The sequence below is a fragment of the Podarcis muralis genome, chromosome 6 (assembly GCF_964188315.1).
Source record: "Podarcis muralis chromosome 6, rPodMur119.hap1.1, whole genome shotgun sequence".
NCBI lineage: Eukaryota > Metazoa > Chordata > Lepidosauria > Squamata > Lacertidae > Podarcis > Podarcis muralis.
The window spans coordinates 7,205,043-7,218,340 of record NC_135660.1 but is presented as its reverse complement, the minus strand read 5'-3'; the positions used below and the strand labels follow the sequence as shown (position 1 = coordinate 7,218,340).

Sequence of the window (13,298 nt, the reverse complement as noted above, 5' to 3'; positions counted from 1 at the left end):
CCCTATTTGGACCATTTTATTTTACTAATATCAATCTGAACAGTCATCAGCTGAGTGTACATTTTTTCTTACATTTTGTGTGCTTGAAACATCACAACACCTTCCTTCCCTTCCCTTCCCTTCCCTTCCCTTCCCTTCCCTTCCCTTCCTTGTAGTGCCATCATTGCTTTCCCCACCCCACCCTTTTGGTATGTTATTATATTCGTTTTCATTATATTCATGTAGGGATTTCCCGTCCTACATTTTCCCTATTCATGATTAACTGGGAAAAATTCAATTAAAAAAATAAATGTTAGAATGATGATGACAACTCATGGCACCATCCCTGCACAATCACAGAGTTCTTGTCGGATCCAGTTAATTGCCAGTTAATAGCTTTGGGGTCAGAGGGGTGGACAAGAGGCCGCAATGGTCAGAATACTCACGCTATTGCAGGGCTTGCTGGTGGTGAAGACCGGCTTGATGCTGGAGCCAAAACCAGCCACATTCAACAAGGTGCTGGGAGGAAGGCTCTTCACAGCCACCAACAGAGCATCCTGTGCAGAGAGAGAGAGAGAATGAGGTGTCCATCCATATTTACCCTTTGCCCTGCTTCTTTCCCCAAGAAAACACTCTCATTAATACTGAATCAGAAGAAATGGCAATGGGAGGTCCAGAGGGTGGGGAAATGAGAACACAATTTTTCTGTGGTGGCTCCCCATTTGTGGATTGGTATCCCCATGGAGGCACATCTGGCACCTTCATTACATATTGTTATGGGCCAGGCAAAAACATCCTGCATTTTAGGAGGCAAGATGGAATGGAGTTTCAATAAGTGCAGAGAGTCATTCTTTCTTGGCAGTGAAGAGAACACAACTCTCTATTCAATGTTCTATTCTTATTTTCTTACAACTGTAGTTCAAGTTTGCTTGGGACACAGTCTTGGGGTAGTTAGTGGGAATTTTGCTGAGGAGAGAAAAAGCTTGGAGGACCTTGGAGCTGTGTTTGGTTGGAGCAGCACTGTTGGTTAGAGTTGTCTGCCTTGGCATCTTAATTATAGTACTTAACATTTCTGGATTGTTGTGCCTTGAACAGCATCTCCTAATTAACATTCATTATCGTCTTTGTGAAAGCTCCATAAGAAAATCGAACAACATTGTACAAAGTATGCAGGTTATATTGAATATAATAGCAGTAGGGGGTGCTTTTGTGGGAGAAGCGTTGGAGCCTGTGGCAAGCTTGCTGTCAACCAGGACTCAAAATGCACTTTTAATGAATTTCTGTGTGAGTGGTTGCGCACATGCACTGATGTTAACATTGTCTAATCCACTTTTGGAAGGTTTTTGTGGTGTCCAAAATTTACAGCAAATGTTCATGGCAAACTGGTTTGCAGCAGACACACAAAGAAGGGCCTCAGATGGTGATTGCAGGGTCCAGGTTGGCTCATATCCCACACTTTCTTCATCCATAATGCAAAAAGTCTCATCTTCTGGGGAAGCAGGTTTGCTGTGCAAGGCCTCACAATCAACTATAATTGTGCAACCTGAATTTGCCGGATTGTGACCGAATCCTACCCAAAAACAGAGTATCAGTCTGGAAGCATCCTTTGCAAGAGGACAAGCCTTTCCTTGCTCAGGCTACACTAACAGGAAGGAATAAAATCTGAGACCTTCGAGGAATTCTGAGCATCTTCCCATTAAAGCTGGGAAAACATACACTGTTAAGGATGCCCCAGAGAGGCATAATAATGTGGGAAGATGCTACTTATCTGCATAATAATATAATATCTCATATAATTTTTGCAAACTTGGCAGATGCTGAAAAAACAATTGTGCATATTCTGCAAATATTCTGGAACTGTTGCTCATCAGGTATGCAAAAATTAGTTTTATTTTACACACACACAAAGCATCTGGAGCATATACCTTGATGCCCATTCAGTAAATATGTCAGGTTCAATCCTTGGCATCTTCAGGCAGGGCTGGTGGAAAACCCCTGTCTGAACCCCAGGCAAGCTGCTGTCAGCCAGTGTGGACAATCCTGACCTAGTATAGCACCAATGGCCCAACTTTCTAAAAGACAGCTTCCCATTTCCCAATGCTCTGTTTACCTTGATCCCATCAATACCAGGGCCACTCTGGTCAATGAGGAAGAGAATTTCCCGAGTGATGGTCTGGAAATCAGTGGAAACGCAGCTGGCCTCAGGGCAGAAATTCAGCATCAGGACAGGATTGTGAAAAATGTCTTTGTGGAACCTCTTCTGGACAAAGGCAACCTAGGAGCAAAGAAAATATGTTGCGTCTTCAACCTTTCCTTCCTGATATCTGTGTATATTATCATGCAGTGTGGAGGTTGGCAGCGTGCAAATGCACTGGCAGGAGCACCAGAATTTCTCCAGCAGTGTGTGCGCACTGCACTGACTTCACGGTCGCCTTGCCCCATCCCTTCTATCTCCCATCCCCTCTACCTCCCAGTAAGCAGCAGCAATGTGACCAACCAGAGTTCAGGTGAGCAGCAGCATCCCTACCACACCATCTGCTTCTTGCTCAGCCACCAGGCCAGAGAATTTACAGTTAGAGGAGACAAAAAGCAAGGTATTAAGGTGCTACTGTCTAGGTCCTAGTCATTTCAATCCAACTTGAGACCATCCTTAGACAACCCAGGAAAAAAATTCTCTTCCTAGATGCTTACCTGTCTCTCCCAATCATCTTTTTTGGCAATACGAGCATAATCACGGCGGCTCCTTATTTGTGCCTCGTAGTCTTGATATGAGATAGCACCATCTTCTATGATGAGGTGTGGATGATGAGGTTCTTAGGGGAGGAAAATGTAAAGCTGCATGAGAGTCAGAATGATCCAGTGCACAGACAGCTGGGCTGTTTGGACCTAGGTTCAAAACCAGGTATGGACTCAAAACTGGTGGCCTCAGGCAACTCCCAGTCTCATTTCCACACCTGTAAAATAGGAATAAGAATAACCTCCTCCTTTATGTAGAGGGTCACCAGGAACAGCCCATCAGGTGGCAACTGACACCACAGGGAGCAGGTTAAAGTAGCTTCCTTATGATAGATGATTGACATGCACCAATCCTAAAATAAGTATATCTGTGGGTTGCACTTTGAGGGCCCCTTCTGATGCTACACAAGCAGCATGGATATTGCTGCAGGGAGTATCTTCTCTCCAGAGGTCACAGAAATAAGAGAATCAGCTCTTTAAACACTACACAGGTGGTATCTTACCCCACATAATTTGCTATATAGTTGTCTGAATAATCTGCCTAGCTTCATATTTATAATAATTCTGAAACACATCACCTGGGCTAGTCTGGTTGTTCTTACTTGAGATTTTGTGTTTAGTCCATAACTACCTAAATAAAAATGTCATGATAAAAATAATATATTAAGTCCACTGTTCCCATAAAGCAGAGACACACTAGAGCAGCTCCTATGCCAGGTTTGGCCAAACTTGGCCCTCCAGCTGTTTTGGGACTACAACTCCCATCATCCCTAGCTAACAGGACCAGTGGTCAGGGATGATGGGAATTGTAATCCCAAAACAGCTGGAGGGCCAAGTTTGGCCATGCCTGACCTATGCCAACTCAGAAAGCACCCCAATAGGCATTACAGAAGCTGTGCATGTGTGCTATAAAATAAAAGTTCAGAAATGAATGTCTCTCAGTCGCAATATATTGTTGGTATCTGGGTACAGAACTAAAGACCTGGAAGATTAAATTGTTCAGTCCTAAGGCTCCCCAACCGGATATCACCCCAACATTCCCCCCTGCAGTGTGTATTATACATTAGCAGAAGGTTCCATTGTTGTAGCGATCGCAGAATCCTTGACTTCAAAGTGTTCTCTTACCACAAGGATACAAGATAATCTCCAGGTTCCTGTCACACTTGTGCTTCTCTGCCAAGGTGATGCATATAGTTGAGGCAGAGCTGGCAAAAGGATTAGCATCAGCCCGAAGAGCGTGGGATGGGCTCTCCAATCCTGCAATAACGAGAGGGTTTTATTGCCTGCTGTAATGTAATAACCTCTAAAGCAGGGGTGGGGGACATTTGGCCCTCCAGATGTTGCTGAACGACAACTCCCATCAGCCTTGCAAACGTGGTCAATGGCCAGGGATAATGGGAGTTGTAGTTCATCAGCATCTGCAGGGCCAAAGGTTTCCCACTCCTGCTTGAAAGTGTGTCAGATGGAAATAGCTGCATTTGTTTTACAGTACAAAGCAATGCACTGGTGCTCACTTGAAGACTTGGCATCAAGTGATGACTGACATGTGTGGATGAACGAACTTGTACATCAATTAGATACTCAGACATAAACAGAGTAGATTTAAATGGAAACAGCTCACATGTTTGACAGAGAATAATTGATCGCTGAGTAATGGAATGAACACACACACAAATCTGCCCTTGGAGATTAGATAACAGCAATGCAATAGAGGCATTCTTCTTCCATGCCTCTTCAAAGAATAACCACAGAGCCTAGGATGTGCTGATCAGAAGGTCGGCGGTTCGAATCCCTGTGATGGGGTGAGCTCCCGTTGCTTGGTCCCTGCTCCTGCCAACCTAGCAGTTCGAAAGCATGTCAAAGTGCAAGTAGATAAATAAGTACTGCTCTGGTGGGAAGGTAAACGGCGTTTCCGTGCGCTGCTCTGGTTCGCCAGAAGCAGCTTAGTCATGCTGGCCACATGACCCGGAAGCTGTACGCCGGCTCCCTCAGGCAATAAAGCGAGATGAGCGCCGCAACCCCAGAGTCGGCCACAACTGGACCTAACGGTCAGGGGTCCCTTTATCTAAGGTGGCTAACACAGTAAATTTAAAAAAATAATCTTAAAAATCCAAACTATATATTGGGGGGGGGGGGAGAGAGACCAAACCTAATCTAACAGCAGCAAAACAGTGACAAAAATCTTCATCCTCCTCCATCTCCAGATATTTATCTAAATAATATTTGTTTTAAAAGAAAATTCAGTATTCAGCATCTTTACAATCTGTTTTCACTAAGAATAAATTGCTGGTCCCTATGGCTGCAAAGGCAAAGCACTGCAGTGAGTGTTCAGTGTAACTCAGGAGCCAGAAGAGGGCTGTAAGATTTCTAGTGCTCAGGGTGTGCTCTCTGAGTTGCAGAAGAATGAGAAAAAAGCAAGCAAATGTGTAAATGTGCAGAATTGATAAAGGCCCTTTCTTCAGCACAAACTTGTTTGGAATTGTGTGTTTTTAATAGCCATGTCCAAGGAAACACACAGCCCAGGGACTCTCACTCCCGACCTGAAGGTCCCGCCAATTCGCCCTCTCTTACCTACAGCTCTTACAGAATTCAAACCGCTCTTTAGCAAACCGTTCCAAAATGTATAAAGGTTTCAATACTGTGATCTCAACACTAATCCAGCACAGACTTATTTAAAAGAATATACAGTTAGGGCTCACCAACACTTTCTGCTTGTCCCGTGCCTAGAAAGCAAAGGTCTAAGCACTTTTCTGCTTGACCTGAGCTTTTTAGGCATGGGTCTGAGCAATTTTGCCTTTGACCGGCTGCTTTTCCCCAGAAAACCCACTAATTAGTGGTAGATCGGAACGAATGGCAATCTGCGGGAAAACCTGATTGCTATTTGTTCCGATTCAGTGCTAAAGAACAGATTTCTTGCGAGGTGGGGAAGCAAAATAAAGTGTGGATAAGCCTTTATATATCTTACACTAAGGTACATACCTGCCAGCTTATCTGCACTGCTAGATAAATGGAGCTAGATAATTTTTCAGCACACAACCCCCCCCCCATTTTTTTACCTTTATGCACAGACCACAATGAAGTCATTCGTCAGCAGCAAAAGACATTTTTACTAGGCTGAAGCCCAGCAAGGCCACGAGTGCAGCATTTCTCGGAGGCATGGGACTTGAGCCAACTCCTAATGGGATTAATTCCTTCGTCTGTCTCAAGCATATGCTCCAGGGCTCTCTGAAGTTGCTTCCGTCTCCCTCCCTCCCCCCACGACACACACTTTCGCTTGCTTGCTTGCTTCCCACAGCCATCATTTTTTCATGAGAGAAAAAGAGTACAGACTCAGCACTAAAGCATGCGCAATATAGATGGTTTAAAAACCAGAGACTTTATTCATGTGGTGAAAATCTCTGCTTTGTTAACCACAGTAGCGCATATATTATTTTAGTGATTAACCAATTCCTAAAAGAGGTTCAGAACAAGCATTTATGAAGTGCTCTTCTGATGCCTTTATAACTAAAGATTCTGCCTTCTCTTCTGGGGCTGCTTCATAAATCCTTCACGATGCCACTAACCAGACAGCATTTCTGGAACACCTTCATTCACTGTCACTTCCCCACAGTCCTTCTTAGAGCAAGAGATCTTTGAAACCCAAGTATTCAGTCTTCTGAGATCATGAGATCTATCTATCTATCTAGCTAGCTAGCTAGCTAGCTATCATCTATCCATCTATATGGAGCAAAAGCAAAAGTGAATCACCTGCATTTCCCATAGTCCTGGATAATGGAAGGAATGAAAGGGCATTGCAGCCATTGCACTTACTTCTGGATCAAGAGTGGACAGTAGAGTGGGCAGAAGGAATCCGCTCCCCGTCACTGTTGGCATTTTGGTTTCTATCAGATTCTCACTTTTCCAATCTTAGGTTCAGTTCTCCACATTTCTGCATGTGTTTGTGATATATATATATATATATAGATAGATAGATAGATAGATAGATATAGTCCCCCATGTGGTTTACATGGGGCTTTCCTTGGTTTGATCTGGAAGCTGCAGTTAGTGTAGAATGAGACCCTGGCATCATAGAACACCTGTGCTCATAGCTCTGCACTGGTTGTCAATCTGCTACCGGGCAAAGTTCAGGGTGTTGTTGCTGGCATCTATCTGTCTCGAGGGACAATAGAGAGCACCTCTTGGGGTGAAGTCAAACCGCTACGTTAGCGGCACTGAAGTGACCTCCCTGGGGCGCAAGCCTCAGCAGTGTGTATGGAAGTCCTGGGCTGCCTGGGTGACAAGACCGCCCCCCTCGGCCTCGCTGAGGAAAGAAGAGCAATACATTTGGCAGCAGCTTGGCTGCAGGAGTTGTTGGAAGGAGGTATCCAACCATCCTAGGGACTCCAGATTTGTGTAGGATTAACCCCTTAGCCCTTTCTTCTCCCAAAGATATCCCACAAGGCAGAGTTTTCCTTCTCTTAGATGGGCTACCTTCCCAGGTTGATGAGCTCCATCTGCCCCTTTAATGCGTTACTGTTAGAATATAAAGCCCTTAACAGCTAGGGACCAGTTTACATGTGAGATTGCCTTACCCCACATGTGCCCACTTGAGCGCTTCGATTGGTAGAACTGGCACTGCTACAGGTGCCACAAAATACTCATTCCGCATTTGTTTAGTGTGGCAGCACATACACTTTGGAACTCCCTGCCTATTGAGATCAAGCAGGCACTTTCAGTGTACTCTTTTTAGTGTCTGCTAAAAACATTCTTGTTTAGACAATCCTATGGATGCTTAGAAAGTTGATGTGAATTTTAAACTGTTTTAGTATTTTAACTTTTTGTCTGCTTTAAAGTATTGCATTTTTTCTTGATTTTCTTGTTTTATCTTTTTGTAAACCATTTTGAGGGTTTTGTTTTGTTTTCACAATCAAGTAGCGTATAAATTAAATAAAGAAATAAGCCTATCTAGATACGTAGAATGTTAATATATGTTTTAATCTGGTTTTAAACTTACCGATTTAAATTATTCTTTGAATGTTTTAAATAGTTGTTTCTAACTGTTTTTGCTGATAATTTCATTGTTTTATTCTTTTTGTAAACCACTTTGGATTTTGTTTTTTTTTTAACAAAAACAACACACAACAACAATCAAGTCATAGAGAATCCTCAAAAAATGTAGTTAAGGGCTTTGAGAACTATAGCTCTGTGAAGTCAGCACCATGAACAAACTACAGTCTCCATGATTTTTTGGGAGAAGCTGTGACTGTTAAAATTTAAATGTAATGGTGTGCATGTGACCGCAAATGCAAGACACACAGAAATTAGATACTAAATCATACCTGCCAACAAACAGGGTCCTTTAACAAGCATCTCAAAGCTGAACTCGTAGGGAAAGGCATTGTAAACCTCACCCCTGAAGATGTCTGTATCCTGGGGAGGCACAAGGAAAGACTGCTCACTCTTCAGAGTAGTGGATCCAAAACAACTGGCAGAGCTGATGAAGAAGGAGGAAGAGAGAGAAAAGTCACAAACTAGAGCTGTCTGGCATGCATGGCAGTTGACCTTATTGTGGGAGTTCTTGGGCAAGGTATACATTTGCTAATCACCACAACACAGCCCAAGGCCTGCAAAGAGGCCTCCTGCGGGCAGGGAAATGCAACTACAGCCTAAAGTGAATTTGGAATACAACTTATATATTTTTAAAGGCAATCTCCCCAGGAATTTTTAAAATCACATAGCTCCATATAGACATTTTCCAAAAGAAACAGACAGATGCGGAAAAAAGACACTTTGTTTTCTGCAGGAGAAATTCCGTAGCTGGACCTTTGTTCCAACACATAGGGGCATATTTATAAGAGCAACTAATCAGAATCAGGGAAGTTTTTGGAAACTTTCACCTCAGTGGGCCTATTTTTGGCAGCTTTGTTCATATGGGTTGAGGTGTAAATTTGGTGTGCTGTTATCATAGCTTAGTTGGATCTGTGCAGATGAGGTGAAAACACACACACACACACATACATATATGGGAAACACAGTAGTTTCACCATATGCTTGTGGAAAATTGCAGTCAAATACAACTAGCAAGCATAGAGCTAGTTAAGTGTATGAAGACAATAAAGCTGTGTTTCCTAGACTCAATTAGGTCACACACCCTTTTCTCTGATGATGGAGGAAGTGAAGCCTTCTCTTCCTGTTCGCTCTCTCTCCTCGCCATGTAACTGATCAAGGAAGAAGTGTCTTAAGCTTTGCTTCAAGCTTAGAGCCCATGTTTGAAGCTATCTCTCTGTATATATTTTTTTACCCAAGAATATTCTGCCTGTGTTCTCCTTGCTACTGCTTGAATAAATGCATGAATCTGACCTTTGAATCTGTAAGTAAAGCATTTTGAACTTCCTTGGCAGTGTGTGGCCTGTTGCTTGCAAGAGAAGTATAAAGAAGGAAGTGCTTTGCAAGTGGACTAAATAGGATATGCAAAAGGTTTGGGAGCCTGCATTCCTAACACTTTACAGTGCTGCTTAACAATTGTGACTTTAAACGCTCCTACTGGAGCTCCTGCTGGAGAGTGAGTTTAGCCCTGCATTTTGAATCCAGGCAACCAACTGATTCTTTTGTTCTTTACCCGACACATACATGGGTCACAGGGATTCATATTTTTCCTCCCACAATGCTGAACTCTGCACAGTTGCAACCAAGCTATGTTTTCAGCACATCAATTTGTAAAGGGGTTCTGAGAGAAGACTGCTAGACTTGAACACTAGCCTGTACATTTAAATTTCCATTCTCCCACTGTGGCAAAAGGTCATAAGTTGATATTCTAAAACCATCAATCCAGCCTTTGTCCAATGCTCCACTGAAGGACACAAGAGGGATCTCAACAAAACGTTGCACAGTGGAGTGCCCTCCTGTACCATACTCCATTCCATTCCACCTCCCATCTAGTTTGCATTTTTTGATCCAATGTTAGTTAGCAATCTGGGCCCACAAAGCATGGTCAGTCCTTCTTTGGCTGTTTTAGGGATCCCTCTTTTCCACTTAGGGTGTCCTCTGGGCATGCTGGTGATTCCCTCTTATGAGTGAGTGCTGTCATTTTGGTTCAATAAGCAAAGGCACTCATAACCTTAACCTTGGATATAAAAGGGATGCTGCTGCTGCTGAGTCATCTGACTCCCAGCCAGTTTCTAATTGGCTCAGGCTCCCATTATCAATTATTTGTGCCACACTCCCATTTGCTAGAGAACCCATATGACTCAGCAGGAAAGCTCTGTTTCCTGCGACCTACACACACCGTAACTACTTGCCAGCTGTCAGTGGTCCCTATAGCCTCCTCCAGCCCCTACCCTTCTCTTCGCATAGCATAGACTCTGAGGAAGCCATGAAAATCACCATAGGGCCAACCTGTCGTCACATAAGCCTCTCGCCTCACTTTCACTTTCGGGGATGGATACAACGAAGGGCGTGAGCACAGAGGAGTAGAGGACACGTAGGGCGCCGTTTGCCAGGGTTGCCAGTTCCCGACTGCTGCTGAAGACTACAGTCAAGGTTTCCGAAGGCCCAACGGGGCCTGTGCTGATGATGAACGTGGAACGTGCTAAGTCTTCGTCAAGGATCAAGTGACCTGAGCAGAAGGCAGAGAGGAGGTAGCTAGGACGGTGCCTCCTACACACTCATGCGGGAAGCTAATGCCTTTACTTTATCACTGTCTTGGAGCCACACTTCTCACTGAGTTACCCATACAGCAAGGTGAAGACTGGAGTCATTGCACAGCCCTCCTTTCCTGTTCTGATTTGAAAGTTACCATTGGAATGGCAGCACCTCAGTGCAGGTGGGGGAGCCCTAAGTGATTATCTCACTTAACTTTCTTGGCACTGTATCGATTGGCAAACTGTGAGAAAGGTTAGGTCAAAAGCCACAGATTTACCTGTGGCTGCCTAGTTCTCTTCATGGAAAACTCAACCCATCCACTGTTGCACACATCAGCCGAGGCATCCCCTTGGGATTTAATTTAATGAACAGCTCAACAGTGGGAAATTTACTGAGTGGCTTCATATCTATTATTTGTACAACTTATAGACAGACACCCTATTGGGTAGTCCAGTATTATTATTCTGTATTGTACTGAAGGAGTGGTGAAGGATAGCAGCTTGACCAAAACCAACTAGTGCTAGATCATGGTTACTCGATGTGTTCACCGCTGAGATTTGGGGCATGACTCAAAGCTCATGCCTTTTAGCAGCTTTCTAATGGATCATTGTAGCCTGCCTTGAGTTCCAGCCTAGGGATAGTGCTCTTGGGATGGAAAGCTGAACTATTTATTGCATGAAAGCAGAAGACAAATCACCTTTGTCTAACTCTTCCATAACCCCCAAAATGTGGAACTGCCTTGAGTTGATGTCTTTGCTTCAAGTCCCACCTTGCTATTCATTTCAGCAGTGCCAGAGGCAGAGCACTGCAAGGAGATGTTACCACAACCAACCATTGGTGCAGCAGAGTGGCTGGTTCCAGCTTGCATTACAGTCAATGCAGCAGTCCTCCACACTGGGCCGGTTCTGGATCTGGAACGTGGAGGTTCTGTTTCCTGTTATAGCTTCAAAGCTTGAGACCACCTCTGACTCCTCCAGGGGATAAATGAAGACTCCTGTGCATAGAAAGCCAGATTGTCCATTGGTAATCAGTCACCCCTTGCACCCAAACAAATCTCTCTCTCTCTCTCTCTCTCTCTCTCTCTCACACACACACACACACACACATGCACAGCCCCCCATCCCTCTTCAGATGAACTGTGCAGATCAGCAGAGGAGGGGTGGTATTTTCTTCCCATCACAGCACTGGGCAAGGTGGAAGCTCTCCAATCTACCTAGTGCTCCAACAGAGAAGAAAATTGTCCTCTCTGCTCTTCAGATATTTATAGGACTTATACCTATACCATATGTAACATCTCAACCAATGGCGAATCATGCATCCGAAGCAGCAGAAAGAGTCACCTACATTCCTGATAGATCTAGAACAGCATCTCTCACCTGTGCAGTCATAAGCTACCATTGTAGCTGCAAAAAGCTCTTACCCTCTATAGGCTCTTCCTCCAAGTTGATGTAAGTAAGGTGGGCAGTGACTCCCAAGGAATACCCATTGGCACAGGCTTTCACACAAGAGCTTTTTAGAGGGAGGGCTGTCCAGGCTGGCCAGCAGTACAAGCCTGGCATGATCTTCAGGTGAAACTAATAAGCCCCACCGACTGCAGCTATGAAGATAAAAGACAAGGACATGCCAATAGAGAAGGCCCTGCACTGGCTCTGCGCCAAAAGCCTCCAGAGATGAAGTTCTCCAGGATCCTACCCATTCATCAGAACCCAGGGAAATACCACTGTCCTCTGACACTGAGGTTCTCTTGTGGATCAAGAATTGGTTAAGTAGAAGGAAGCAGAGAGTATAAATGAATGGACAATTCTATGGAGAGATGTAGAAGGTGGAGTCCCCCAAGGATTGGTGTTGAGACCTGTGTTTTTTCACTTGTTCATAAATGCTCTAGAGTTAGGAGTGAGCAGTCAGGTGGCCAAGTTTGTTAATTTAAATTGCTCATGGTCCTTAAAATAAAAGGTGATTGTGAAGAGCTTCAAAAGGGCCTCTCCAAACTGAGAGTGGGCAGGAAAATGGCAAATGCAATTCAATGTTGTTGTTGTTTAGTCGTTTAGTTGTGTCCAACTCTTCGTGACCCCATGGACCAGAGCATGCCAGGCACTCCTGTCTTCCACTGCCTTCCGTAGTTTGGTCAGACTCAATGTAAACAGGTGTAAACTGATGCATATAGGGGCAAAAAAACCCTTATTTTCACTCATGGGGTTTGAACTGGTGGTGACTGACTAGGAATGAGACCTTGGGGTCATAGTGGATAGTCCGATGATAATGTTCCCTAGGGCTCATTCAGACTTCCTTTGTGCCATGTTTCTAGGCATAGGTCCATGCTTTAAAGCTGGGTGTCTGATATATATATATAGAGAGAGAGAGATTGAGAGAGAGAGCCTCAGCACTTTCCTGCTCAAGTCTACTCTTTACTGCTGAATTGGAGCAAATGGGATTCTGCGGAAAACCCAAAATGCAGTTTATTCCGATGCAGCATTAAAGAGTGGGTTTTCCTGGGGGGAAGTAGTGTGGGGTGGAGATCGCTCCAACGTGAAGCTTGCAAGTGCTGACATTCACCTTGAAAGTGTGGCGCAAAAGGTAAGTGTGGATGAGCCCCTAGTGTGCAGCAGCTGAGAAAAAGGCAAATCCCTTGCTAGGGATCATTAGGAAAGAAACTGAAAAAACCTGTGAATAACATTGTGCTGTTACACAAATCAATGGTACAACTGCATTTGGAACAACGTGTGAACTCTTGTGGATGAAATTTACACACGACACCTTCAAAGCACATTTGAAGCACATCCTCCCCCCCAAATAAAAGAATTTATACAAAGAAAAAACTTCCCCTTAATGCAATTTTACAAAAGGAAAAAAGACTCATAAGATGGGTGGCGTATTAGCCTGTAAGTCATTGCATAAATCTCCACCCTCATCGTTCTGCCTGGACGATAAGGTCCAGCGCCGAGGGCCTTCTGGCGGTTCCCTCA

At 44.2% G+C, this 13,298-nt stretch overlaps 1 protein-coding gene across 3 annotated transcripts in view; it reads right to left on the bottom strand.

The window, feature by feature from the left end:
- VWA5B2 (von Willebrand factor A domain containing 5B2) overlaps window positions 1-13,298 on the bottom strand; it is a 38,218-nt gene that overhangs the window by 17,622 nt on the left and 7,298 nt on the right. The window contains exons 2-9 of one of the 3 annotated variants that reach the window (XM_028731718.2): window positions 11,756-11,932; window positions 11,168-11,329; window positions 10,078-10,309; window positions 8,034-8,188; window positions 3,841-3,972; window positions 2,671-2,792; window positions 2,090-2,254; window positions 426-536 (exon numbers count right to left, since the gene is read on the bottom strand). In XM_028731718.2, coding sequence (XP_028587551.2) covers window positions 426-536; window positions 2,090-2,254; window positions 2,671-2,792; window positions 3,841-3,972; window positions 8,034-8,188; window positions 10,078-10,309; window positions 11,168-11,329; window positions 11,756-11,894 — 1,218 coding nt within the window. In that variant the 5' untranslated portion in view covers window positions 11,895-11,932. Of the gene's footprint in view, window positions 1-425; window positions 537-2,089; window positions 2,255-2,670; window positions 2,793-3,840; window positions 3,973-5,771; window positions 5,927-8,033; window positions 8,189-10,077; window positions 10,310-11,167; window positions 11,330-11,755; window positions 11,933-13,298 lie in introns of those variants that run through there. The other 2 variants (XM_028731719.2, XM_028731721.2) reach the window with 2 other exon arrangements.